The 25,471-nt window shown below is 56.1% G+C and overlaps 9 protein-coding genes across 9 annotated transcripts, besides 16 other annotated features; 5 read left to right on the forward strand and 4 right to left on the reverse strand.

The window, feature by feature from the left end:
* Positions 1-1,491: 1,491 nt before the first annotated feature.
* Positions 1,492-2,304, reverse strand: EKO05_0003497 (uncharacterized protein; the record flags this gene model as incomplete). Its single annotated transcript, XM_038938426.2, has 1 exon — positions 1,492-2,304. One exon carries the CDS (start codon positions 2,302-2,304, stop codon positions 1,492-1,494), a length of 813 nt encoding a protein of 270 aa, XP_038800775.2.
* Positions 2,305-2,330: 26 nt separating this feature from the next.
* On the reverse strand, positions 2,331-3,122 carry EKO05_0003498 (uncharacterized protein; the record flags this gene model as incomplete). Its single annotated transcript, XM_059636178.1, has 1 exon — positions 2,331-3,122. One exon carries the CDS (start codon positions 3,120-3,122, stop codon positions 2,331-2,333), a length of 792 nt encoding a protein of 263 aa, XP_059492161.1.
* Positions 3,123-4,617: 1,495 nt separating this feature from the next.
* EKO05_0003499 (uncharacterized protein) lies at positions 4,618-5,193 on the forward strand (the record flags this gene model as incomplete). Its single annotated transcript, XM_059636179.1, has 1 exon — positions 4,618-5,193. One exon carries the CDS (start codon positions 4,618-4,620, stop codon positions 5,191-5,193), a length of 576 nt encoding a protein of 191 aa, XP_059492162.1.
* Positions 4,840-5,101: a tandem repeat.
* Positions 5,162-5,179: a tandem repeat.
* Positions 5,194-5,542: 349 nt separating the features above from the next.
* Positions 5,543-5,692: a tandem repeat.
* Positions 5,693-6,206: 514 nt separating this feature from the next.
* EKO05_0003500 (uncharacterized protein) lies at positions 6,207-8,042 on the reverse strand (the record flags this gene model as incomplete). Its single annotated transcript, XM_059636180.1, has 3 exons — positions 6,207-6,990; positions 7,134-7,738; positions 8,028-8,042. 3 exons carry the CDS (start codon positions 8,040-8,042, stop codon positions 6,207-6,209), a joined length of 1,404 nt encoding a protein of 467 aa, XP_059492163.1.
* Positions 6,719-6,745: a tandem repeat.
* Positions 7,029-7,069: a tandem repeat.
* Positions 7,357-7,411: a tandem repeat.
* Positions 7,507-7,584: a tandem repeat.
* Positions 7,751-7,878: a tandem repeat.
* Positions 7,879-7,928: a tandem repeat.
* Positions 8,043-8,233: 191 nt separating the features above from the next.
* Positions 8,234-8,261: a tandem repeat.
* A 94-nt stretch (positions 8,262-8,355) lies between these two features.
* Positions 8,356-8,397: a tandem repeat.
* Positions 8,398-8,593: 196 nt separating this feature from the next.
* Positions 8,594-8,630: a tandem repeat.
* A 796-nt stretch (positions 8,631-9,426) lies between these two features.
* Positions 9,427-9,490: a tandem repeat.
* Positions 9,491-10,839: 1,349 nt separating this feature from the next.
* Positions 10,840-10,869: a tandem repeat.
* Positions 10,870-11,676: 807 nt separating this feature from the next.
* EKO05_0003501 (Vacuolar protein sorting-associated protein 21) lies at positions 11,677-12,506 on the forward strand (the record flags this gene model as incomplete). Its single annotated transcript, XM_038938541.1, has 3 exons — positions 11,677-11,754; positions 11,807-11,870; positions 11,917-12,506. 3 exons carry the CDS (start codon positions 11,677-11,679, stop codon positions 12,504-12,506), a joined length of 732 nt encoding a protein of 243 aa, XP_038800773.1.
* Positions 12,507-12,799: 293 nt separating this feature from the next.
* On the forward strand, positions 12,800-13,903 carry EKO05_0003502 (uncharacterized protein; the record flags this gene model as incomplete). The annotated part of the gene is made up of 2 exons (XM_059636181.1): positions 12,800-12,908; positions 13,104-13,903. The coding sequence occupies 2 exons, from the start codon at positions 12,800-12,802 to the stop codon at positions 13,901-13,903; spliced, it is 909 nt and encodes a 302-aa protein (XP_059492164.1).
* Positions 13,601-13,645: a tandem repeat.
* A 1,556-nt stretch (positions 13,904-15,459) lies between the features above and the next one.
* EKO05_0003503 (Cysteine dioxygenase) lies at positions 15,460-16,437 on the reverse strand (the record flags this gene model as incomplete). The annotated part of the gene is made up of 4 exons (XM_038938224.1): positions 15,460-15,590; positions 15,640-15,860; positions 16,111-16,154; positions 16,201-16,437. 4 exons carry the CDS (start codon positions 16,435-16,437, stop codon positions 15,460-15,462), a joined length of 633 nt encoding a protein of 210 aa, XP_038800770.1.
* A 551-nt stretch (positions 16,438-16,988) lies between these two features.
* EKO05_0003504 (GTP-binding protein rbg1) lies at positions 16,989-18,303 on the forward strand (the record flags this gene model as incomplete). The annotated part of the gene is made up of 5 exons (XM_038938519.1): positions 16,989-17,009; positions 17,068-17,088; positions 17,139-18,059; positions 18,107-18,227; positions 18,284-18,303. The coding sequence occupies 5 exons, from the start codon at positions 16,989-16,991 to the stop codon at positions 18,301-18,303; spliced, it is 1,104 nt and encodes a 367-aa protein (XP_038800769.1).
* Positions 17,234-17,271: a tandem repeat.
* A 1,609-nt stretch (positions 18,304-19,912) lies between the features above and the next one.
* EKO05_0003505 (uncharacterized protein) lies at positions 19,913-21,629 on the forward strand (the record flags this gene model as incomplete). Its single annotated transcript, XM_038938302.1, has 3 exons — positions 19,913-20,369; positions 20,424-20,445; positions 20,495-21,629. 3 exons carry the CDS (start codon positions 19,913-19,915, stop codon positions 21,627-21,629), a joined length of 1,614 nt encoding a protein of 537 aa, XP_038800768.1.
* Between the last annotated feature and the right edge of the window lie 3,842 nt (positions 21,630-25,471).

The raw sequence follows: 25,471 nt of genomic DNA on the forward strand, positions 1-25,471 counted from the left end.
ATGTTAGCTCGGCGGCTCAACACAAAGTTATTCGCGGGGCGTGGAGTTAGTCGAAAGCAACTAATAGCAGGAAGACACGAGAAACACCTGCGTGTAAGTCATTGTGGAGGTCAATCTCGATTTGAGCTACCAAAACAAAGGAGCGAGGACACCCTCTTATATGGGGTCTCCGAGGTCCAGGAATCTCGGCAGCGGAACTTCTTCATGAGCAGACTGCACTCCTTCATAAATTGGCTTCTTGGTCTTGTCTTCCTCCTCTATAAACACCCACAGTGCTGGGACTAAAGGTACGGTCGAGCACTGCAACATTTCTCACATGCAAAGTCTTCAAATTAAGCCTGCCTGGCTTCGAGATACAGCACTGTGAAATATCGTAAGAGTTTGAATCCCATAAGGGAATGATGTCTACTGCATTGAAGTGCTGTCATGGAAGATAATGTGTCGTCGCTAGTGCAACGAGCTGTCGAATCGATGGACTGCCAAGCACGGATCGGGCCGAGCCGTCATCTAGCTTCCAGCCTGCCTCGCCTTGAGCTTCTCAAACCCATCACCAGACTCGGCAACATGTCGCACCGCCCTGCAGACAAAGCTGAGATAGATGGCTTCGTCGTCATCGACGATTGTCGCAGTCCAGATTTACAAGGCGTGTGGGCACCTGTCGAGAGCGGCCCTACATCCACTCCCGTTTTTGGGTCCGTGCAACGAGCTCTAGAAATCTTAGCAACTTCCTCTATCCAGCACTAGCCAGCCCGTGCCATTAGAGCTTCTGCGGACGTGTGAAGAAAAGACACCGAGCGCTTAGATCGAAGGACTAAGTGACTTCGTTTCCATGTGCAGTTGTTTGGGATATATGCTGGAGTTTGACGAGGCTCGTTGTTTGAACGATGCAAGTTGCTGAGCTGGAGCATCCACTTGTTAGGGCTTCAGGGAGAGATGAGATATTTTCAGGGTACCGTACAGGCTTGTACAGATGATGTGAGGGTTGCTAAAAGGATTTCAAGCTGATGGCGTCTGAAGAAGGTAGACGTGTCATGGTGAACTCGGCAGTACCTGGAGGCTTTGACTCGTCCTTCCACTAAATATCCTTCAGACGTGTCGACCATCACGGTTCTCTGCGTGGGCGTAATCGTCTCCGGTTGAGTGGCAGACAGAAGACTCCATATTCAAACCACACTCGTCAACTAAAGCACTTCACCATGGCGTGTTGATCTCGTTAATTCACAGCAGTCACGCACAGTATCGGGTTATTCAAGTATTAAACGTGGAAGAACTAAAAGACTTCATTTAGATCTACCATTTCCTCCACAAACCTACCAACTCGTCTTGTAGTTGTCCTCTTTTTCCCGAAGCGACACGACAGTATCGTCGAGGCAGTCCAAGTCTGGCAACTCGCTATAAGACCTCACTTTGATAGGCCGATGGCAGAATCTCATCTCGACCGTCTATCTTGACGTCGAGCTACTCACAAAAGACGACTCCCGCAAGGAGTCTTCAGTGGGTGAAGCCAGGTGCAGCCCCGATCTCGAATGGGGCGCCATGGAGCTGCGCATAGCTGCCGTACACGCACAGAATCGGCTTCTTCCAAGTCCAAATGGTCATCAAACACCACATATGTCTGGGATTCAACTTGTGGCTCGCAGGTATTTGCGAGGGACGGGGGAGAGCACCGAGCAAAGGTTCATAATCTGACTCGAGGATAACCCTGGACAGCTGGTGACTAGCAGTCGTCGCTGTCGCCGTCTTGGCCTCGACAAGCTCTGTTTTATCACTCTGCGACAGTGGCTTTAACTTCGCCTTTCGTTCGGTGGTACTGTTACCTTGGCCACTCGCGTGACCAGTGCCTTGAGCAGCGCCGTGAGCTTCACCGCAAGAACTCTCTGCTCTCCACCGACCCTTCTTGCGGTCATTGCCAGACTTCTGGGTGGCATCAGCTGTGCCTTGAGCCCTATCCTTGTGAACGAGCGTCTGGAACGAGGCTTTCTCCCCTTCCTGTGCTTGCTTTGCCTCGAAATCTTTCTCGGCCATAGCAAACTCCGCTTTCACGCCAGTCCAGAAGAACCTACGGGTGTCTCTTCGTGCAGAGCCCAGAACTACTGCCACGTCCACTCGTGTTTGTCGAGGCTGCGGTCCCACTCGGGTCTGTCGAATGATTGACAGAGGGCGCGCCATCCGAACATCTGGCCGACCCTGATACCGACGGTAAGGGCTTCTCGGATTCTTCGTGTCAGCAAGGTCTTGAACCCTCTTGGGGTCGACGCCCTCCACTTTGTCTTTATACGCAGATCGAAGCTCGAATGCCATCATGCCTTGGGGGTAGCCTGCGAGCCATCTCACGTTGAGGAGGTTTTTGACCGCGGGGTAAGACAGAGCATATCTGCACTCTTCCGGGGGAGCGGTTCTTCCCGTGCTGATAAGGCTTTCGCGGCGTTCCTATTTGGGTTCAATGTCGAAATCTCGACCATCTTGTACCATTTCCGCATGCCCTCTTGGTGCTTAACGCGGTCCTCTCTGAGCTTGAGAGACTCATCGATCGAGGCTTCTTTCTGCTGCATTTTCGACTTCCTGTCGGCCAAAATCCTGGTAGCCTCAGCTGCAGTGGTCTTTCTGACCACCTCGCTGTTCTTCAGACAGTGAGTGAGCAAACGCTGGACTTCTGCTTTCAAAACTGTACGTGCCGTGGTAGACAGGCCCTTGACTTCTGTCCTGAAACCTATACCATAGAGCTGTGCGACATCAGTCATAATTCGCATCTGAGCGTCCCATCTTTGACGCTCGGTCTCGCGTTTGGCGTGCGCCTCCTCTAACGGCCTGTCTACAGCTACTGCTTGTTCTAGGTCGCTAGCTTCCGACTGAAGCTCATTGAGGAACTGGAAACGGCTCTGCACGGTCGTGGCAAGCCAAGTCATCACAGTCGGCGGTGAATTACGAGGGCTCTCGATAGTCTGCTCAGACTTGCGCAACTGGCTCTTCAGCTCCGCCACCTCATGCTGGGCGGCGTCACATTGTGCCCTCAATTCCACATTCCTGGGAAATTTAGCCTTGGACACAGCCAATCTTGGCTCGTCTGTGCTCTTGTCTGCCGGAGCTGGCGTTGCGGTGCAAGCTGCGGTGACTTTGGACATGTCTGTGGCGGAATCGCCTGCATGCATATCAGTGGACGCGCGCAGGTGAAGATGATCGAGGCTACTTTACGGTTGCAAAGCGCCCGCGTTGAGCTTGTCTGGTGGATCAGCCATTCTCAATGGTGGTGGGGTGCGTGTGGGACGGTGCTGAGGTGACAGCAGGCTTTGTTTACACTCGCCGGCGCCCGGTTCTTCCGGAAGATTCTCACAGCAAACGGAACCCAGCCCACTACTGGCGACGAGAATCTTCATACGGCTGGCTGCTAGGAATAAAGCAGTTCTTCTGACCCAATAGGATGCTTGCTTCCTGGTCAGTGTTTGACACGCCATCTTGAAACCATACTGCACTGCACGGCCAGGGTCCGATAAACGAATTTCGAACTAAATATACTTAGACTTTCAGATGCAATGGCAACGGTAAAACGTGTCCCGGTGTCATGCACCATCTTGGACTAGAGAACGAGAGGTTCAGCTCCAGAGGCACTCTTTGGTGTTGTAGCGTCCCAAGATAGCACTCATTCTGATTCTTAGCTCTTTCAGACTTTTCAGCAGCCATCTCTGTTGCCCCAAGTTTTTTATCCGTGGTTTTCTTATCATGAGCAGATATCAGTCAGGATGATGAAGTGAGCAATAAGCACAAGACTCAGCACATGAGTAACTTTAAACTCTAGAAGAGTCCCACTATTTGCATGAAGAATACTACTTCTTCTTTCGTTTCTGCCCACTGATCGCAAGCCATGTCAGCGTACCATCAAAGAGCATGCAAGCAAATCATGTGTAGACATCCAGATGCTTCAGAACCTACCTAGTCTTGCAGCTTCATCGCAAAGAGCGAAACACATGGCTCTACGTCTACAAACCCCCTCTTGTAGATCCGAACCAGCCATCCCATCCATCCCTTGACCCTCTCAACCCTTATCTCAAGCCAGCTCAGTCACCAAGCACGCAATCGACCTTCCTATCCAGCACCGACGATCCCAACGCTATGGATGCATTCCCATCCCGTCAAGACGTCGACATTGCGATCGTCAGCCCTCCAACCAACCTGCCTTAGCACACAGGGCCGCTCATCCATACATACATTCACCATGAAGCCGTACGACCGACACACCACTTTATTCCCCATCTCCCATACATATCGATTCGACACCTCCCATCGACATCAATACCACTCCACCTCTTGAAACCCCAGCGTCCATCCCCACCCCCACAAACCCCATCTCAGGCCCACCACACCGACGATCCCAATCTCCCACTCCACATCAACACCTTGCAGCCGTTTGACACGCAGCGACGATCTCTGTGCAACATCCGGGCGCGATCAACACAATACGGCGATCCGACGACATGGCAAAGTGAAAAAGCCACCCCTCGTGCTCGCCCTCGCACTCAAGATCAAGATCGATATGACAATGGCACTGATGGATCGCGCACCGTCCGTCCGTCCCACCACCACCACCATCGCAATGCAAAGACAAGATAGACAAGCAGTGCAATGTCAAGGAGGCGAGCCGCAGCGTCGGTAGAGACTAGGCCCAAACCCGTGACATGGCAAGCAAGACAGATCGGCAGACATCGGCGATGTCGCGACGATCTCGCCTTCTCGCTCGACGCTTCAGATCTCGAGGACGTGTGGGTGCGTGCGTGTGTGCTACGTAGGGCGTGGATACGAGGGAAGTGGGATAGGGATATAATGGTGGGTAGTTTTACCTCCCTTTCTCCCTCTTTACCTCCCTTTCTCCCTCTTTACCTCCCTTTCTCCCTCTTTACCTCCCTTTCTCCCTCTTTACCTCCCTTTCTCCCTCTTTACCTCCTCTTCCTCCTGTCTTCCTTGCCTTGCTTCTCCTTCTTCTCCTTCTTCTCCTTCTTCTTCTTCTTCTCCTCCTCCTCCTCCTCCTCCTCCTTCTCCTTCTCCTTCTCCTTCTCCTTCTCCTCCTCCTTCTCCTCCTTCTCCTTATTCCTTCTTCCTTCGTCTTCCTGCATTTTTCTTACTTCTACTTGCTGTGCCCACACACCACCAGGTCCACATACCACAGTATCCCCCCCCCCCCCCCCCCTTTTTTTTTTTTAACCCTCCACCCTCCACCCTCCACCCAGCTCTGCATCTCCCAGCAATCCTCTTCTTTCCCGTCCCACCCCCACCTCTCCAGTCCTGTCTACACGCCGAATTCTATCCACGTGTGTTATCCACGATCCGTGGAGCGAGGTAGGTGTGGGTAACGTCGAGATGAGGTAGAGGGTGGGGAGCTAGACGGAAGTGGGTCTTTTACGGGGGGGCTAGTGAGGGCGGGGGAAGGTAAGTCGAGGGGAATTCGATTCGAGACGGATGAGCTGAGAGATAAGTAAAGGGCGTGCTGTTCGCTTGCTTTTATTTCGTTGATTTGCCTGCGTTGCTTTCATCCTGCCTGCCGCGTAAGCGTTGTTTGTCAATGTTTGTTAATGCTGGTCAATGTTTGTCAATGTTGGTTAAGGTTGGTTAATGTTTGTCAATCTTGGTTAATGTTTGTCAATCTTGGTTAATGTTTGTCAATCTTGGTTAATGTTGGTTAATGTTGGTCAATGTTGGTCAAGAGATGGTCACGGCGGTACGGGTGGACGAAGCATAATGGCATTCATCCGCTTTCCTACACGACTATCCTAGTCCTCCGTCGACGCTTCGCGTCGTGCAGCCCGATATACAAGAGGGCCGTCGAATTCCATCCCACGAGCAGTGCAATCGCGCACGCCCAACCGCAAGCCGAGCGTCCCCGAGTCAGAAGGTGTATTGGTGTTATATCAGTTTCTGGGATAAATATGGTTCCAAGGGAAGAAGATATCGGTATCAATGTGGAACGGTAAAGAGACAAGACTCCAGATGTGCTAGACTCTCGACGCAAGACGTGGACGCTGTATCGGTCTGAACCGGCGGTGGATCTGCAGCTTCAACCTCAAGAGCTCGCCGTCGCCCTGGCAGGCGTGGGACGTCCCTCTCCTCGGTGCTACGGAAACCTCTACGGCCAGACAGAAGGTCTGCGGAGATGATCGCTAAATGGCTAATATCGTTGTACAGGCCGGAACAGAATGGAAACGCGAGACGAAAACCAGCTACTCCTCCATCCTCCCGAAGAAGGCGTCGTCGTCCTCGTCGGCGCGGCCGCGGCTGCGCGAGTTGGACTGGCGGTAATCCTCCTCGTCGGCAAAGTGGTCGTCGTCCATGTCGATGTCCTTGGTCTCGTGGTAGCGGTAGCTGTTGCGCATGCTGCTCTGCTGCGGGGTGACGGTGGTGTTGGCCGAGAGCGAGCGCATGTCGTTGAAGCCCAAGAACTTTGCGGGCAGGGGCGGGACGGGCGGGACGTCTGGCGGCAGGGCGCTGGGGCCCGACTTGGGGGTGCCGTAGGAGCAGCTCAGCAGGCCGACGGCGGCGGCCATGTCCTGGTCGGTGTTGGCGTCGTCCGGGTAGGAGCCGGCGACCGAGGTGCCGGAGGTGGTGGGGCGGTCGGAGACGTTGCTCCAGTGGCGGTAGTGGCTGTTGCCCGTGTCGGAGAAGACGGCGGACTGGTAGGACTGGCTGTAGGCGGAGCTGTTGGCCGAGTAGCGCTTGATGGAGCGCAGGCCAAAGTGCGAGTGCGAGTGCGAGTGCGAGTTGGAGGTGTAGGAGCCGACGGCGCGGTCGTCCATGTGCGGGGGCGGGGTGGTCTCGGTGGAGCTCAGGCCGTCGCGCAGGTCAGAGGAGCCCGAGGCCGGGGGCGAGGGCGAGTGCGAGTTGTCGCTGTCGTCGCTCTCCTTGTTCATGGCGACGAGGACCGAGGCGGCCTCGAGCAGCTGGACCTGCTGGTGCTTGGAGATGAGCAGCTTGGACGTGTACTGCCACTCGGGGGTGTGCTCCCAACTAGATGAAAAGTCAACGCTGTTCAGCAAACCGGCAGTGCGTGGGCGTGGACGTGGACGTGGGTGTGGGCGTGGGCGTGCAGGGCATTCGTCTTGAGCGGTGAAAGTATGTGGGCGGAGCGTGGTAGGCGACGGGGTACTGACAGGTGCTTGGTCAGGCAGCTGCTGTGCTTGTATCCTTTCCCACATTTTTCACATCTCAATTCGCTACCACTTGTGCGCTTGCCGTCGCCCTTGGCCAGGCGCGAGCCCTCGCTCGCGCGCCGTACGCGTGCTTTGTTGGCGGCGCCCTGTTCGCTCTCCGGTAGCGAGGCCAGCGCAGGCCCGTCCGCAACGGCTTCGCTCTTGGCGGCGCTGTAGCCGAAGGGCGAGGCGTGCGAGGCGTGCGAGGCGTGCGAGGCGGGCGGGGTGGGCGAGGCGTGGTGCGGCATGCTGGCGGCCATGGAGTGGGCGTGCACCAGGCTGGGCCCGCGGAACTGCGTCGCAGGTTTCGGGGCGCGGCGGGCTGGGTTGTGGTGCGGCGGCGTGTCGAGCGGGGCGCCCGAGATGCCCTTGGCGGCGGCGGCCATGGCGGCGACGTTGCTGGCGGCGGTGGTGCTCATGCTCTTGCGGCGGGTGACGCGGTGGGCCGGGTGGATGCTGCCGACGGACTGCGAGTGCGAGTGCGGACGGGCCTTGGGCAGCGAGCCGGCCACGGCGCTCGAGTGGCGGTGCTGCGACGCCGGGCGAACGTGGATGTTGATCGGTTCCTGCATGGTCAGCGTTGTCGTTGTCGTTGTCGTTGTCGTTGTCGTTGTCGTTGTCGTTGTCGTTGTCGTTGTCGTTGTCGTTGTCGTTGTCGTTGTCGTTGTCGTTGTCGTTGTCGTTGTCGTTGTCGTTGTCGTTGTCGGCGTTGGCGTTGGCGTTGGTGTTGGTGTTGGCGACAGGCGTGGGTGGGCGACGTCTAGTGCGATTGCGGGGAAGTGGACAGCAACGTGGTCCCAGACGTCGACGCAGACAGCCCGAGGCAGACAGAGCAGAAAGACCAGAAACACGTACCTTGAGGACGGTCATGGTGCCAAACCTCCAAACCCTCCCAACTGGCGGGCGGGCTTTGTTCAGGGAATACAGACGTGAATGCGTCAGGAGCGTTGCACAGCCCCGGCCGGCCCGAGGTCAGATGCACGATGCGGCTGATGCGCAACCGCGGACAAAGCTATGCAGGGCAGCGAGGGGGAGAGCTAGGGGGGTGGGAGGGCAGCAGGCAGCGACAGCGACAGCGACAGCGACAGCAGGACAGGGAGGACAGGAGGGGGTATTGTGATAGTGTGGTGTGGTCCGTAGTCAGGGCACGGCGGCAGTCCAAAATAAAAATGTTGGCCAGTGTTGGCGGGTGCCGGTGCTGGCTGGCTGGCGGTGGACAGGCTGGAATGGACTCCACCCGTGACAATTGCGGCGTTACACGCCGACCGGGGTTGTCTTGCGCGGTTGCGAGATGCGGAATCGGGCGACTTAATCCAGTTTCAGACGAGCTCCACCGGCGATGTCACCTCCCCATCAACGCGATCGGTGATGGAGAGGTGTGAATAAAGTGGTGACAATCGACCGCAGACAGCTCGCAGCTGACAACAACAACAACAACAACAACAACAACAGACAACACCCAGCTCGCAGTGCATAACAGACAACACCCAGCTCCCAGTGCATAACAGACAACACCCAGCTCGCAGTGCATAGCAGACAACACCCAGCCCGCAGCAGCCAACAAGGGAGCACGTCGCTGCAGCCCTGGATGGGGATAGCTGGAGCTGGGCACGCGCTGCACTGGTCAGCCGGCCTCGATGCAGCCAGCCAGCCATGCACCATCCAGGCTACATGCCCTCACAAGCACCTGTCCTGCACGCTCGAGCAAGCTGCACGCTCAACGGCTCGTTCTCGTCTGGATAGAAAAGAAAAAGAAAAAAAACCCCCCCTTTGCAAACTCAGGGACCTTGTGTGCGGTGCCTGGCGCCGGTGCACGCTGCCATCGCAGGGCCATGGTAGCGCAGCAGGCCATGCGTCTCCGTGTTGCGCGCTGATTTGACGTGGAGCATGAATGCGGCGCTGCTTTGGGACGAGCACGATGAGAAGGCCGATGGCAGCACCACGCTCGGGCCTCGGGTGGAGCAAGGCCATGGAGAGCCGAGCAAGCGCCGGGACTGGACGAGTGTGGCGCGCAGCCTGCGATCGTCTGAAGAGCGACACCAGATCGTCTGGAACAGGTGTTCGCCGAGGCCTCGTCCGCGTGCACAACCACGCAGCATGGCATTCATGCCTCAAACAGCGTCGCAACAGCTGCCATGCTCGCCCAATCCTCATTTCTCGCTGAAACAGACGTGAGCCCGCGCTGCACATCCTTGGCGTCATCCAACCATGGAATCGCGATCGCGCCCAGCACGTTCGCGTCTGTGCTGTCCTGCCTGCTGTCCTGCTGTCCTGTTATCCTGCTGTCCTGCTGTCCTGCTGTCCTGCGGTCCGTGCTGCAGGCCTTCGCCCTCGCCCTACCGCGCCCTACCGCGCCATAGGTACCGCACCATACCGCAAGCCCGCCACCACCCAGTGCCCTACCGCCACCACCGTGTAAGCCACATCCTCACCTCGCCCTCCGCCTCGCCAGCAACTTGTGGGGCGGCGCCCTACGGTGTTATGGTGTGGCAGCCAGCGCCCGCATTGGCAAATCAGCGAACCAGCGAACCAGCGAATCAGGACACCAGCACGCCGACAGAGACGCGCAGCCGGGTGAATAGCTCCCTGCTGCAAGTCATGTCTGGAACCCCTCGCCGGCCCTTCGACTCGGGATCAGCAGGTCGAGATCGCGGGCCGTCAACCCTGAGCGCGACTACGGTACCACGCATCCATGGTCCAGGTCCACGCCGACAGCTGCAGCGTGAAACTGTCAGACGGTGCGTACCTCCTTTCCATGTCGTCATACCTTCATCTCTAGTCAAACAGCTCGCTCTCTACAAAGTGTGGGGTAGCCTCCGCCAGCGCCTCGGACAAGTCGTGCTGCCGCGGCGATCCTGTAGCTTGCTGAGGGGTTCACAGCCAGCTGCCACATGCGGAACCCGCGAGCGCATCCAGGCCCTGCTGAGATTGTGGCGCCGCGTGAGACGCATGCCACACAGGGAGTAGGTAGCCATGATCTCACTCCTATCATGACATCCAAGCGCCGGTGCGCGCAATGCAATCATCGTTCCTCGGCAAGACAAAAACCAAGTAAAATAAATTTGAATCTGAAACCAAGAATAAATAGAAACAAAACGCACTCCATCGGGAACGTGATTGCGATGACATGACGCTGGATGGTGGACAACATTCCCTGACCTGAGCAAACCACGTTCAACCAATCACCCCGCTTCCCCCCTTCCCTCCTCTTCCGCTCCTCCACTGCACCACCCACCGATTTCCCCTTGCCGTAACCGCAGTTCGCACTCATCGCCGTACTCACTCTGACCCCCATCTGACCCCATCCCATCCCCCATCTCCTACACGCCCTGAACCCCATCTACACGCACGCCCTTGCCACCCCAGGAAAGCCAGGAAAGCAAACAAAGAACAAACAAAACACATACGTGTTGCCTGCTTTCCGCAGTGACGTCATTCTAGCCCCGTGGTGGTTGGGCGGGTTCAGTTGTCTGTCTGGGTGCGGATTCTATGGGATGTAGTACACGGTGTATGGCATTGTGGAGACGGTGCGTTGTGGGTTGGAAAGGTTCGAGGTAAGATGGGATGGATGGGTTGTGAGTTGGAAAGGTTCGAAGTAAGATGAGATAGATGGTGTGTACTGTGTAAAGCTACTACCCTACATCTTATCCTGTTTATTTATTAATTTATTCATTCATTCATTCATTCATTCATTCATACAAACAAACCTACTGTTCTACTGCGCGTCCAATCTCTTACCTTCCAGACTTTGAATCCTACCGCCCACAGCTTCCCTCGGAATCCACGCATTCTGTTGAGATTCTGCATGCTCTGTACACCCCTTCGTGTCGCGTCTGAGTGGTGCATGTTCTGCCGCTCCGCTCCGTTCGGCTGTGCTCGTGCATTGGGTGCCACTGTGGCGAGTGCTGGTTGCATGGCCACGTCTGTTGGGGTGGTGGGACATGCAAGTGTGTTGGGTATTCGGTATGCAGTGGTATCTGCCATTCCAGAATGATAACAATCTCTTCATGTCTGCGGATGCTCTGGATGCCTCAATCCACGGTCGAACATGGCTAGAAGCCGTTTCTGATCTACTTCTTCCTAGGAGCTGACAGATGCTGCCTTATCTGACGGGCCAAACATGGCTCGTGGAGGCGAGGTTCACGAACAACACAGTCTGATATGCTCGAGCGGGAAAGTGTAGCCCGTCCTTTAGCAGCCCCCTACTAGGCGCTCCTCTGGTCCGTCATCTACACTACAACTCGGTGGTCGACAAGGGCCGCATCTGTCTGGTTGTCTACTTGGTGTGGTGTCTTTCGGCCAATCAACGCCTTGCGGATCTTGGCAGTGACTTGCTGGACGTTGCCATGAGGCTGCCATCGACTGCGAGACATTTACCTGCACCACAGACTTTGTCGTCCGGCACACACCAACGCACCACACGCTCCCAAGCCAGCCCCGCACAGCCGCAGCAGTTCCAACCCGCCCGCTCTCCCGCGACCCTCACATACACATCCCCAACACAATGGCGGACGCTTCCGCGCAACCAAAGCCCAGCAGCAGCGTCAAGCTGGTGCTGCTCGGCGAGGCAGCCGTCGGAAAGGTGCGCTGCAGTCATGTTCGCCAGACGAACGTGCAGTACTGACGCATCGCAGTCCTCGCTGGTCATGCGCTTCGTCAACAACGACTTCCAAGAGAACAAGGAGCCGACGATAGGAGGTGAGCAGCCCCCTCTGTTGAAGATGCGTGCAGCTAACGTCCACAGCCGCCTTCCTCACACAGAAATGCAACCTGCCTACCCGCACAATCAAGTTTGAGATCTGGGACACCGCCGGCCAGGAACGCTTCGCCTCGCTCGCGCCCATGTACTACCGCAACGCCCAGGCCGCTCTCGTCGTCTACGACATCACAAAGCCCTCGTCGCTCACAAAGGCCCAGCACTGGGTCGCCGAGCTGCACCGCCAGGCGTCGCCCGGCATCGTCATCGCCCTTGTCGGAAACAAGGCCGATCTGGCCACCGAGGGCGGCGAGGAGAGTGCAGAGGACGCAGACGCCGCGCCGGCGGTCGAGGGTGAGGAAGCTGCAGACGCGGACGGCACCGACGCGCGGAGAGTGCCCATCAAGACGGCCAAGGCCTACGCAGACGAGGAGAGCCTGCTGTTCTTCGAGACGAGTGCGAAGACGGGACAGAACGTCGCAGAGGTCTTCACAGCCATTGCAAACGCCATTCCTGAGACAAGCCTGAAGGGCCCGCGTGGGGTCAGCGGCCAGACGAACCTGGGCAGGCAAGAGGACGCGCGCGTGAATCTGGGGAGTGCCAGGACTGAGGGTGCCAAGGAGGGCTGCGCGTGCTGAGGCGTGCCAGATATTGTAGTAATGCAGGCAGAGTTTTTGTTGCGTTGGCAGCTTCCAGGATTTACGGCGTTGACTGTGTATAGTGCTTCATTCCCCAGCAATGCTATGCTATTTCTCTACCGCTTCATTCCCCGCGTTTGCTTTCCATCAACAGCCCAGTCTCTACTCGTCACCTGTAGTGACATGGGTATGCGCCACTTCTCCGCACATTGTTCGGATAGGAAGCCAGAAAACATCAAGGGATGCATTACTGACACCGGTTTGAGGCAGAACGCCTTACGCACGTAGCCAGCATGACTACGAAGGCGCACGTCATGGCTGTGACCGCGGTAAATATACCTGCTGATTCCCTGCTAGCCGATGCTTGGCCAAGCCTCCTTGGTGGGAGGGCTTGGGAGGCTTGTAGGAGGGATGGTACTCGAGGCTTACAGACGTATACGTGTTGCGTGCTCTGTTGTGGGGTCGTCGCAACGCTCTCGACGAGTTGCGTATCCCAGATCGAGTTATTGTTCACACGCAAAGATGGTATACCTACAGGAAACTCCACTGTGTCACCGCTCAGACCCCCTCACGAAGCGCATGCTAATGAATCGCCAGCCTGCGAAACATCTGCAGGCTTACATCCAGACCTCGCTTTGATCAGAACATGTCAAGAGGAGGCAAAAACTCCCCAATGCTGGCCACCGAATGGAACACGCATCTGCATTCCAGCAACCGACGTGTCTTTCTCTTGGCCGCCCTTATACTACAATGAAACCTCGAACGTCTACATCAACTACAACCAACGCGGCACACCGAACCAGACCCTCGACCACGCATCCGGCGAGCTACTCAACACCACCCTCGTGACAGACATGGGGGCAGACGGGATCCGCGATCGCCCCTACGAAGAAGCCGTGGAGATTATCATCCACGAAAAGTGGCGTGCATTCGATTCTCTGCAAGAAATAGTGCACCAGGGCCGGACCCTTATCCTGGTGGCCCCAGACGGGCTCACACAGCCAAGCGCAACAGTCCCCCCCGACAACGACGGCCCGAAGCTCGCACCGGGAACCATCGCTGGCATAGTCTTCGGCGCCCTCATCGGGGCGATCCTGCTCGGCATGCTGTGCTTCTCGTGCTGCGGCTGCGTCTGCTGCGGGAACATGGGCGAGGCTGAGCGCAAGGGAATCAGACAGCAACAAGCCCTACGCGAGCAGGGCGAGATGGACGACGCCAAGCTTGAAGGCGTGGTGACTGTCCCGACGAGAGCGGCTGCAAGGCCTGCATCGATTCGCTCAGATGCGGTTCGTGCCGTGGAAGAGCAGAGCGTGAAGCAACAGCAGCTCAAGGGCGTGGGAGAGGGCGTGAGTATGCCACCGGCTCATGAGGTGCCGCCGCCGAAGTACACGCCGTAGGATGTTGCTCCGTCGTTTGGTTTTCGCCCCTGGTCCTACCGTGGAAATAACATCTCCATGACACCACTTGATGCGTGGCAGGAAACAAAGGACCATGACATCCAGTCTGCCGTCTTCAGCCCAGGCACAAAGTGAGGCCGCCACTCGATTGTTCATCATCCACCTGGCTGATCCCAGCCCAAAACCACTTGTCAGGTCACACCCTTTTTCGCAAGGTTGTCACTGCACAATCACGTCCACGCGGCCCCACATCAACAATCTCATGGACCCCAAGCGGTCTTGATTACGCTTGATGTCCTGGATGATGGAGCAAGATCTCGCACAACGAAGTGTTCAGGCGGATTGTAATACGCAGCGCCAGGTCATTGATGAAATTGAGCAGCGCCAAGCGGAGAGATCCGCTGTAAGAATCTACGAACTGGCATCTTTGCAGAATACAGACGTAGCATGTCGTAAAGGTCTAGGACGGTGATAAGAGGCTTCTCGACGATGCGAGAAAATGCTGGTATTCAAGCGACAGCCATCAAGCTACAAACATGATGTGTTCTTTTACGCTGTGAAGTGCAGGTGTCTTACAATTGCATCGCAAACAAATGAAACTCAGCAAAGACCGATGCGCCTGGATGAGCGTACAATTCATGGGACGTATTCTACGTTCTCGCGAGGCGCCAGGACACTCTGCAACATGGCGTGCTATAACGTCGCGCTTTCACAGACAGCGTTCCTACACATTGTCTCGCATCGTGCAGTCACGCTGCTCTCATTCACCGACATCATCGACGCCTAATGCAGGACATGAAAGCCTACGAAGAGATCCTCCAGGGTCTTCCTGCTTCTTCCCTTGAGAGAATTCACAAGACAAGAAGCGCAGTCATAGGGTTATTGCAAGGTAGATGCCAGCACACTGACAGCACAAACACAGAGACGAACCTCCCGCTACACAGCAGCCAGGGCCGGAAAAAACCTCGCCACTCCTCCACCGCTCACTAGCAAACATGGGATGTGCATCCTCCCGCCCATCCAGCCACACACCTCCTCCTCCCAGCACTTCTCACTGCCACCAGAAAACAACCCCTCCCTTGCTCAATGCGTACATGAAGCCCTACGCCGCCCCTGCACCACCGCCCATCGCGCGAGGCCGCTCCACAAAGCAGATGCACACCCACCACCCACCCTCCCCAGCACGGTACAGCAGCTACCTCGCGCCGTACACCGGGGCGCGCGACGTCAGCCCGCCGCGAGACCGCAACGAGATGCCGCGCCGCTACCCGTCACGCCGGTATGGAGCTGTGAGTCCGCTTGGGACGTCACCGTTCGAGCGGCCGTTCGAGCGCGCGTATGGCGGGCGGGGGCGGGCGAGGGTGGAGAGTAATTTTGCGGGGTTGGGGGTTGGGGGGTGGGATGTTTGGTGAGCGGTGCATGTGCTTGGTGCCAAGGAAGACGATGCTGGCAGATGGGGTGATTGTATGTCTTGCAGATGCTACGGATGGGTAGATACTAAATGAATACTGGGCTGAGGAATCAGACACCTGATCGCCATCCTGTGAGGCATGCGTCTAGAACCGCGCCTCGCAAACCTGCGACCCGTACTCGGAGAAGACGGTGCACTTGGCCATGTGCGTTGAGCGCCCGTTCGCTTCGTTGAAGACGTTGCAGCCATATACTGCTGCATTAGGCGGGGTGTACACTGTCTATTGTTAGCGAGGCTTACCTCTCCCACTACGTTACGAGCCTACAGTGCAGGGAGACAGCGTAGTTGTCCTTGTCTGGGTTGGAGATGCGGTGGAGACCCAGCTTGTCAGACATGTACGTGACTTGATCGGCCTGGTACGTCTTCTCGGAGATGACCTGCATGTGACGGTCCTCGGAGTTGTTGAGGTCGACGGTAGGCCATGCGTAGCGTGTCTCGGTGAGGCTACCCTTGAGGATCTTCATGATGCAGTGCGCGTTTGCATGGCTATTGCGTGTCAGCGAGATTTGTACAAGACCAACACAACAAGCATGTAGCCTGCAACAGACTGAACGAAATATCGAAAGTGGTGTCCTTACCGGCTGTCTCCTGCGCTGTGGACGCATCGATCTTATGATCGGCGAGCATAGTCGCTTCGTCCGTCAGGAGTACAGAGCCCTTGGACATAGTGCAGTCAAAGGCCAGGTCACGTCCACCATCTGTTGTCATAAGTGAGAACAAAGGAAATCGAGCTTACTCATGAATAGGGCTGGCCCTGCCGGGTGCCCACACTAGTAGCAGCTGTCAACATTAGCAGCGTTCTTGAACTGAGTAGAGTTGTAGGTACCAAGTTGCTTTTGCCGTTGCCCTTGTCAACCAGGTTCCGTGTGTATGCTGTATTCGGTTGTGCCATCGAGTACTTCTCCCATTCCGACTCATCCGAGATGTAGTCCTCCATCAGTTGTTGTAGTTCTTTCTCGTCGACATCATCGCTATCAATACCGCTGCACGGACCGAGCTTATCGCTCAGCGCTTGAACGAGAGCCTGAAAGCGATCGGTGGGTTCCGCTGTGCGACCAGGCATGTTGATGAGACAACAATGATATTTTCTATGACAATGTGGCTGTGAGGGACGGAGGAGCTCGAGACAAGTCCAAATCGAAGCCCAAAACTATACAACAAGAGCTATGGGTGGTGCGATAAGCCGAGCAGGTGTCAGGTTTATTTACAAAGAGCGGACAATACAGGTGACACGTGTGAGTAGATTATGTAAAAACTAGCTCCGGTGGTGTCTCGCAGCTAGTCAGGTGCACCAATCGCCGCACCGCGTGTCCATGCCAGCACAATCCGTGAGTATCAGGACGCAGTCGGCAACGAGCGAGATAGCGGCTTTCATCGGACGTTGGCTTCGTACATATGCAAGTCAGAGCATCCAAGGTTTGGAGAGGAGGTGCTGCAGATGTTAGGCCGGAGAAGGCTAGCTTAGGCTCGGCAAAAGGTATGGCCGGTGCCCCTCATCCGGCAAGCGCGAGCGACGGCGGGCGTCATCGCCGCCCCGGACATTCAAATTTCTGTAGCAGCGCACCCGCGACTCCACAACGTCTTGAAGCCTACCAGACGACGTGAACAGCCAAGATGTCGACCACAGTGGACAAGGTAAGTACTGACTTTAGCACAATACAGACAGTGCGTTGTACTGATTGAATGTGCGCAGATCAAAGAGGTCGAGGCCGAAGTAAGACCCCGCCAGATCGCAAACGTATGTCGATGACTTACCCCATGTAGATGGCCCGTACCCAGAAGAACAAGGCGACCTCGTACCATTTGGGACAACTGAAGGCCAAGTTAGCTAAGCTCAAGCGGGAGCTGCTCGAGCCCAGCGGTGGCGGCGGCGGTGGTGGTGTCGGTTTCGATGTCGCAAGAACTGGTGTGGCCAGTGTAGGCTTCATTGGTTTCCCGTCCGTGGGAAAGAGTACGCTCATGAGCAGATTGACCGGTCAACACTCTGAAGCTGCCGCATACGAATTCACAACGCTCACGACTGTCCCCGGTCAGGTCATGTACAACGGTGCTAAGATCCAGATCCTCGATCTTCCCGGTATCATCCAGGGCGCCAAGGACGGAAAGGGTCGTGGTCGGCAGGTCATTGCAGTAGCAAAGACGTGCCATTTGATCTTCATCGTCCTGGACGTCAACAAGCCCTTGACCGACAAGCGCGTTATCGAGAACGAGTTGGAAGGCTTTGGCATCCGAATCAACAAGAGCCCACCGAACATTGTGCTCAAGAAGAAGGACAAGGGCGGTATCAACATCACCTCTACAGTGCCCCTGACGCACATCGACCACGAGGAGATCAAGGCTGTCATGAGCGAATACCGTATGGCCAACGCTGACATTGCTATTCGATGCGACGCAACCGTTGACGACCTCATCGACGTCATCGAGGCGAAGAGCAGAAGCTACATCCCTGTCATCTACGCGCTGAACAAGATTGACGCCATCTCGATCGAAGAGCTGGATCTCATCTACCGAATCCCCAATGCCTGTCCCATCAGTTCCGAGCACGGCTGGAACATCGACGAGCTACTGGAGCAGATGTGGGACAAGCTCACCCTGTGCCGTGTGTACACCAAGCCCAAGGGCAGGATGCCTGACTACTCTGCACCTGTCGTGTTGCGGTCGACTGCCTGCACGGTCGAAGATTTTGTAAGTGTTTTACATGTACACACCAACACTAGCTGACCAGGGTCCAGTGTCACTCCATCCACAAAACCATCGTGGAGCAGTTCAAACACGCCATTGTGTACGGCAAGTCTGTCAAGCATCAGCCTCAGCGTGTTGGATTGTCTCACGAGCTTGCCGACGAAGACATCGGTGAGTCAAACGGCAATATCAGATCAGCGTATTTCCCGTGCTAACATTGCGACCAGTCACCATCGTGAAGAAGTAAACGACAGATTGCGACACATATCCGTGGCTTTTGAGCCGTGTGCCTCTCACAGTAGAGGGGTGGAGCGGCGAGTGCTTGGTGTCTCACCACAATGCCACGATTAGGTCTGGACGGAGGATGACGAGCAGAGCGAGGCATGAAGCCGACTTCACACTCTGGATTGGCCGAAGTTGCCGTCCCAATAGCTCCGCGGCGGCATCAGCACGTTCGCTTAATCGAGACAAAGAGCTTACGGAGCCGATCGTACCTGCCATTCGCCAGGACGCCAGGGACTTGGACGGACCGCAGCCGTCCGCAACTATGAACAAGGTCTCTCCTGCCGAAGAGGCGCGCCATAGTACGTCCGCTTTTCAACGAAGCCTCGTGGCGAGAGGGGCGCCGGCGTTTGAACGGTCTCAGCATGTTGTTTTTTTCATTTTTTCTTACAGGATGCTTTCGGAAATTCAGCAAATATGATCAGCGTTATCTGGCCCATTCGTCCAGGTATTGGCGTGTTCTAACGGATTCAGTCATCAATTCGGAGACTTGCAGCCGGGGTGCTGTCCGCGCTGACGACTCACAGAGCTCGCTGATCTTCGGGCGCTAAATCTTTATCGTTCCCACCCCTGAGTGGCTGCTTCGCAAACCCTAATGTGTCTTTTGTGGCTCTTTTCTCGTGGGGCGCGATTATCGCCATCCGAAAGCATCACAGTCCAGCTACGGTATGGGGTTGTTTTGTGCACTGCCGATGATTGATATCTTCGTTCGACCGCAGGCATCGCCACTTCGCGCACTTCAATTGCCCGGTTTGGCACAGTCGCGCGACATGAGCGCACGATATCGATAAAAAGCCCGACGATGCCAATACGCCGCGCTCACTCAGACCATGTCTGCATTGGGGGATCAGATTAACCGGCCGTGAAATGTATGAGCGCGGTGCGATGGCTCTGCGGGATGCTCATACCCGACCGCCTTGACATCCCATTTGACGCAGCTTGGCCCAGGTGTGGAGGCGTGCACTGGGTGTGTCTCGACGAGCTTGAGCCAGGCGGCCGCATATTTGTGGCTCGCGTCAACCTGAGGGCGCATCCCCGACAAGACCCGCACATGCACTAGACCCAACGTCGACATGGCGTTGCGGCGTCGCTTGGCTTGATGGCGGTAAGGATGTGGGTGCACAAGCCAGCCTGAGCCGGCAAGCTTGGGCTGGAAACCAACAGGCCCTCTGCCACAGCCCGCGTCTGCATCGCACACATCAGGGCTTGTACCAGCGTCCCCAGACCTTCTTTCAAGTACGCGCTGCAGGCCCGTCGTGCCAGGCCTTTCCCTGCAGCTTCTGCCTCCCTTTGAACCCGTTCTTCTGCAGCGCCTCTCCATACAATCCAGTCGAGAGCCTGTAGTCCGACTGCGCCGTTTTGTCAGCCAAATCTTCGCAGTACATCCTCGTCATCTCCAACGTCTCATGCATGCATTCACGTCTCTGTTTTGAGCTCACCCACACCGGCCAGTTACAGCAACATTACGCTGCAAATGCCCGCCGAACCAGCTGATCGCCATACCACTTGACACGGACATTTGCTTCCACATTCGCACGACTACCACAGCCCACGCCGCGCCAGCACCACCCAACATGAGCCAGCTACAGATGGACCACGAGCACCATCAGGAGTCTTTTGAAGACCACACTGGCTGGCACGAGAATGGCCCCTATCCGCATCACTCGTCTCCAGTACAAGATTTCAATGGCTTCCATGCCTACACCACAATGCCAATGGAGCCCATCTACGGCAGTGGCATGCACCCACCACATCCTTCGCACCCACCGCCTAGATCTACACATCAACAACTTCAGCCCTTAATCATGCCGCAGTGGCCAAGCATGTTGACTAGCCAGTCGACGTATCAGCCGTCGATCTTTCCTTCGGCGCCTGTACCAATAACACCCGCATCAGCAACTCCAGTCTCGGCAACATCCACACACTCGAGGACCTCGTCAACGCCCCGAAAGACATTAACTGACCAGGATCGTCGACGGATGTGCCAGTACCACGAGGACAACCCCACTGTCAAGCAGACCGAGATTGGAGGTACGCCGACGCATCCCTGGTTCAACTAGTCCTGTACTGACTGACGTCTTGTAGCAATGTTTGGCGTGGAGCGAAGGTATTGTCAAGTGGACTACCTACCCAGAGTTGTGCTAACCAGTACGCAGTACCGTTTCGAAAGTGCTGCGGCAGAAAGAGAAGTACCTGTACCAGGATGACGGGAGCCGATCGCCCATCAGGAAGTCGAAGGGAAAGTTCCCTGACATTGAGCGCGCACTCTCCAACTGGGCCAGAAACCACCAGAGGCAGGGCTACCAGCTCACAGACGCAATCATCCGAGACAAGGCACGATTCTTCGCACAGACTGTGGGAAACTCGGAAAGCCATCTGAAGGCGAACAGCACCAGTTGGCTGGAGAAGTTCAAGCAGAAGAACCATCTCATGGGCGCAAAATCACGTAAAGGCTCGATCGCAGAGGAGTCGGAAGGCGCTTCGAATCCGCCCTCCAATGCGCAGACACCGGGAGCCCTCTCACCTATCTCTCCTGACGACGGCTCTCCCATTGTTCCGACCTTGGCGGCCAAGAAGAGTGAAGACAATCTGAAGACCGAAAGTCCTGACACGTACGACTTCTCGAATCGACGGCCCTACAACTCGCAAAGCAGCACCTCCTTGTCCACAGTCTATAATGAGCAGGGACCCACTAGTCCGACATCACTTGCATCTCCCTTCTTTACGCCAGACTCAGCTTGCGGACCAAATCCGTTCGTTGGCAACCGACCAGCCGTCAATGGGCAGCCAGGGAGCAACGGCTTCCAGCGGCCACGCAGTCAGACGTTTCCGCAGCTGGTAGGTGTTGACCAATACGCGTCGCCGCCGGCGTCGTCAGAGGCGATGACTCCACAATACATCAGCAGCACCTCACTCGATTCACCCATGATAGAGATGGGCGATCCATTAGCTTCTATCGACGAGGCAATGTCTGTATCGCCTACACAGATCTCGAACTCGATGCAACCTCCACCTCTACCGACAGCTTCCCCTGGAGGCACCAAAACAACAGGCTCACCGGTGACACCTTCCCAGGAGGAGGCAGCACGCGCTCTAGAGCTGGTCATGAGCTTCTTCAGGTCACAATCGGCGGATTTTGTGGTTGCGCCCGAAGAGTACATGACGATCGGCAAGCTAATGGAGAAGCTTCGAATCAAGGGCCACTCCGAGAGCTTGCCATCGGGCATTCGACGTGCGTCAGAGCCCGATTACACAGTCACCAAGCTGGAGACTGTCGACGTTTTGCAATAGCCAACAATCTTGCCGAGGATTGCAGTTGTTGCATCGCACTGAGCGACACACAGCCACAATACTACTATTAATACGTCCCAAGGCAGACACGACGCCGTTTCATTTTGATCACAGGCCAAAAGGAGGAAATCGGGGCGCACGTATCGTGTGGCATTGTAGTTCCTTGGCTTTCATTTTTTGCATCAGCATCTCTAGCATTGTCTGCTTTACCTTTCCTTCTGGCGCTCGTTCATTGCTTCATACGTTTTTCTCGGTATACCCTCCCCATGCACGATACCCTAACATGCATGGCCATCTTCTTACATACACGAAAGACTGTATCCGCTCGCGCGGACCATTAGTTATTGTACACATCTTTCCAGCATCTGGGCGGTCCCTTCTGTTTGGTGTTCTGTCTGAAACGACGGAACAGGCTCGTACGCTTCTGTTGCCTACATTTGGACCCATATAGTTTTCGCAGCCTGGCCTGAGACACAAGTCAAAGCCGACTATTGAGCCAATCCACTCTTTTGGTACCCAGTGCCTGTCTTGGACGACACAGTTCCCCTGATCCAAGCCAGCGATGCTGTGACCCGCTGTCACCCAGGCTGCCTGCTGGCTGCTTCTTGCACAGCATAAAGCGAACACAAATTCGGCTTTATGCAACGGCAGACCTGCTTTGGATCTTTTGCGGTACTGCGGGTCAAGGCCCGACCTCGGTCGTGCAGTTCGCTACCTGGTGAGTTTTGCGTCTGCAATGACGCGCAGCCGAGCCATCTGACACCCCAACAGTATTCTATCCAAGCACATCATGATCAAACAGCAGCAACTTAAGATTGCTCCCGGCTCCCCGAGACAGCCTGCTTGCGTGCGCCTGTGAGGCGATCCCCGTATTGGGCGGTCTGTCTCGGCTGTCACTTTACCAGGTGTTCCGCCGCAGCCACAGGACAGTTGCCCATCGATCGACAGAGCGTGAGCATGGCCAGACTCGCTAGTGCGGGGACGAGCCGAGCACGGTGCAGTCTTGCAAGCTCGTGGGACTGTACGTATGCTTTGGGATGGGAGCGTGTGTAACAGGGCACGACGATCGCAATGCTGTCCCTTTTGCTTTTCCAATGCCGTTTGTCGAAGAGAGAAAGCAGCTCGTTGCAGCGAGCGAATTCTTTCCGGTGCATTTCCTCTCGCATCGGTCCGGCCCGCAGCCGCGGAGCTTTGCTGGCTGGACCCTTCAGCGAAAACAGCAGCTTCGACTCTACAGCCGAGCTAGAAAGGTGCCATGTTGAACAGGTGCGCGGGTGCTACAGAGCTGTCATGTTTTTGCCTGCACACCTGTCTGGAAATCCAATTCCCCTTGTCTTCCGCAGCACACGATTTGCACACCATCACCCAGCATCGCACGGCAAGTCGTGGCCCCACCCCGACAAAGGACTTGCTGCAGTGACAGATAATCGCAACCACTGAGGTTTCGATAAGAGGTATATAATTTGTACAGACGCAGTGGCTGCGCTGGCATCGGGCCTTTGGCGGCGCGTCAACTGTAGGGCAAGGTCTGATGTGCCACCGAAAAGGCGTCCTACCATTGTCGTTGGCTGGCGTGCCTGCGCTAGTGGGTCAGGTGATTTGAATTGCATGTGGTGCAACGACGCACGCGGGTTAGTGTGGGTGGGATCGGATGGCAGCAAGATCACTACCGCGACTGGCCCATCAACGCGAGCCAAAACAGGGCGCCACCTCGCAGTGGCTCAAGCACGACAGATCTTGGGGGCGTTCATTGAGGATAGTCATGCAGAAATGATGATAATATAATATACATATTGCAAGGAAATCTCATAATCACATGATAACACGGTCGCTTAGCTCAGTTGGTTAGAGCGTGGTGCTAATAGCTTTCATCCTTGATACGCCAAGGTCGCGAGTTCGACCCTCGTAGTGACCATACTTTTGCACCCGGAGTGGACTGGATGCTCGTTTCTTTTTTGCTCCTGCTGTCAGATGCTGTCAACAGTCGCAGCAATGTTCAGCTTCACTCGTCTCAGGAGCTGGTGCACCACGCATCGACGCTTCACAGCCGGGCTTCAAGCATTGGGCAATGGTTCGCAGCACGAACGAGACACCCGCTGTCGGTGGGTGGACCCGTCCGCACTGTGCACCCTGTCAGGCGCGAGGCCGTCGCTTCAGTTTGATCGCCAGTTGCTACAGACGGGACCTTGCAGCTCAGCGAGGCTGTACGGGTGTCAGGTGGGCAGCAGTGCGCCCGGATTGTTGATACCGGCGCATGAAGACCGGCAGTTGGACTGACGTGCTCACGGTCTATTCCTCGCAACGTGTCAAGCGCCTTCTCTTTCGAGAGCGATGCTCCTGACGCTGTGTCACACACGGATAGAGGCACCCCCAACCGTGCCCAGTCCTGTGGGCCGTCAACAAGGCTCATTGACGTCAGCCTCATTTTGCGAAATCGAGCTGGCATGGAAATGTTCCTGCTTGTGCTAAGCGTCGGAGGAAGAGTTGAACGCACGGTGCCCAGAACAGTGCCACCCCCGGGATGTCTTGCATCTCAAATTGCGACCCCTCCTCCCGGAGGCCCACCGTCATTGCGCTGCTGGAGCTTGGGTTCTGATGCTCGCGGCCCCTGAACATCACCCGGCCCGTGATCTTTCATCACATTGTCGTCGCCAGAGCATCGACTTCTGATTTGCCCTTTACGACGAGGCGGTGTCTGGCCACGACCCTTGCTAGGCGAAGGATTCGAACTTCAACGGTGTGCGGGCACGTCGAGTCAGGCAGCCGTTACACGGGTGACAACTGCATGGAGAAGGCCGACGATGTGAGGAAGTTAGGGTTCATGGTGCTTCATTGTCGAGTCGATAAGCGCCGTCAAGCCCGCCGTACGCGACGGTCTCGTACCGCAGTAAGCTGACATCAGTATCTCGCAACGCTGTTTGCCGGGTGGGACGATATGGCGGCACGGGCAATTCAGGTACGCGAGCTCTACGATAAGACGATGCACGATCAGCTGTGGCGTGCGGGGGAACCTCAACACAATGCCGCTTCAACCAAGGTAATGACAGAGCGTGGGAGCTGTCAGGGCTGTGAAATGATGTCAAAATGTATCTTGATCGCTCGATGACCGTGCTGCTCTGAGTGGGTCGTTGCGCGATCAGGGCAGCCCTGGTTCAGCGCGCGCTGCATCACGGTCGTTGTCAGCCGGCAGCGGGACGTCGCGTGGCCTTGAATATTTCGAAGCTACACGACATGACGGTAGCTTAACCTCACGACCTCACTCTTCCGCAGGCCATGCTGCATCCTTTGTCTGTCAGGTCTCCACTATGATGCCAACAGCGGAGATGCGCACATGGCTTTTTCGTATTCGATTGCACGTGTTGTTATTGGCTGGAGACGTGGTGCTTGGGCTGCAATAAACGTCGGTGTAGCCGACTATCCATCCCCCAGTGTATATTGCGGTCCGTCGCGCTCTTCGAGCTAGAATCTATCCTGCCAGACACATGCATTGAGGCGCCCACCTCCTCGTTGGAACTACAACGGCGACCGACAATCGTACGACGGTCAACAAGTGGATTCAAGGCCGAAGCGTTGGAGAGGCTACCGGTGGCTGAACGATAGCGTGCGCAGTGGGGTACCTTGTACCTTACAGCTTCTTCGCTTCATTTCCTCCCCCTCGCCTTCCCTCAAGGAGTCAGGTGCTCGTTGCTGCATGCACTTGCGGTCCTACGGGAAGTCCGGGCTTGCATATCTCTCAACAGTTCGTGCCGTACAATTTTATGATTGGCCAGTTACCCCTCTTTCCAGGTAGAGCGGTGTACCTTTCTCACGACGACGCATGATGAGCTGTTTGTACACGAGGG

Source organism: Ascochyta rabiei, chromosome 5 (genome assembly GCF_004011695.2).
Source record: "Ascochyta rabiei chromosome 5, complete sequence".
NCBI lineage: Eukaryota > Fungi > Ascomycota > Dothideomycetes > Pleosporales > Didymellaceae > Ascochyta > Ascochyta rabiei.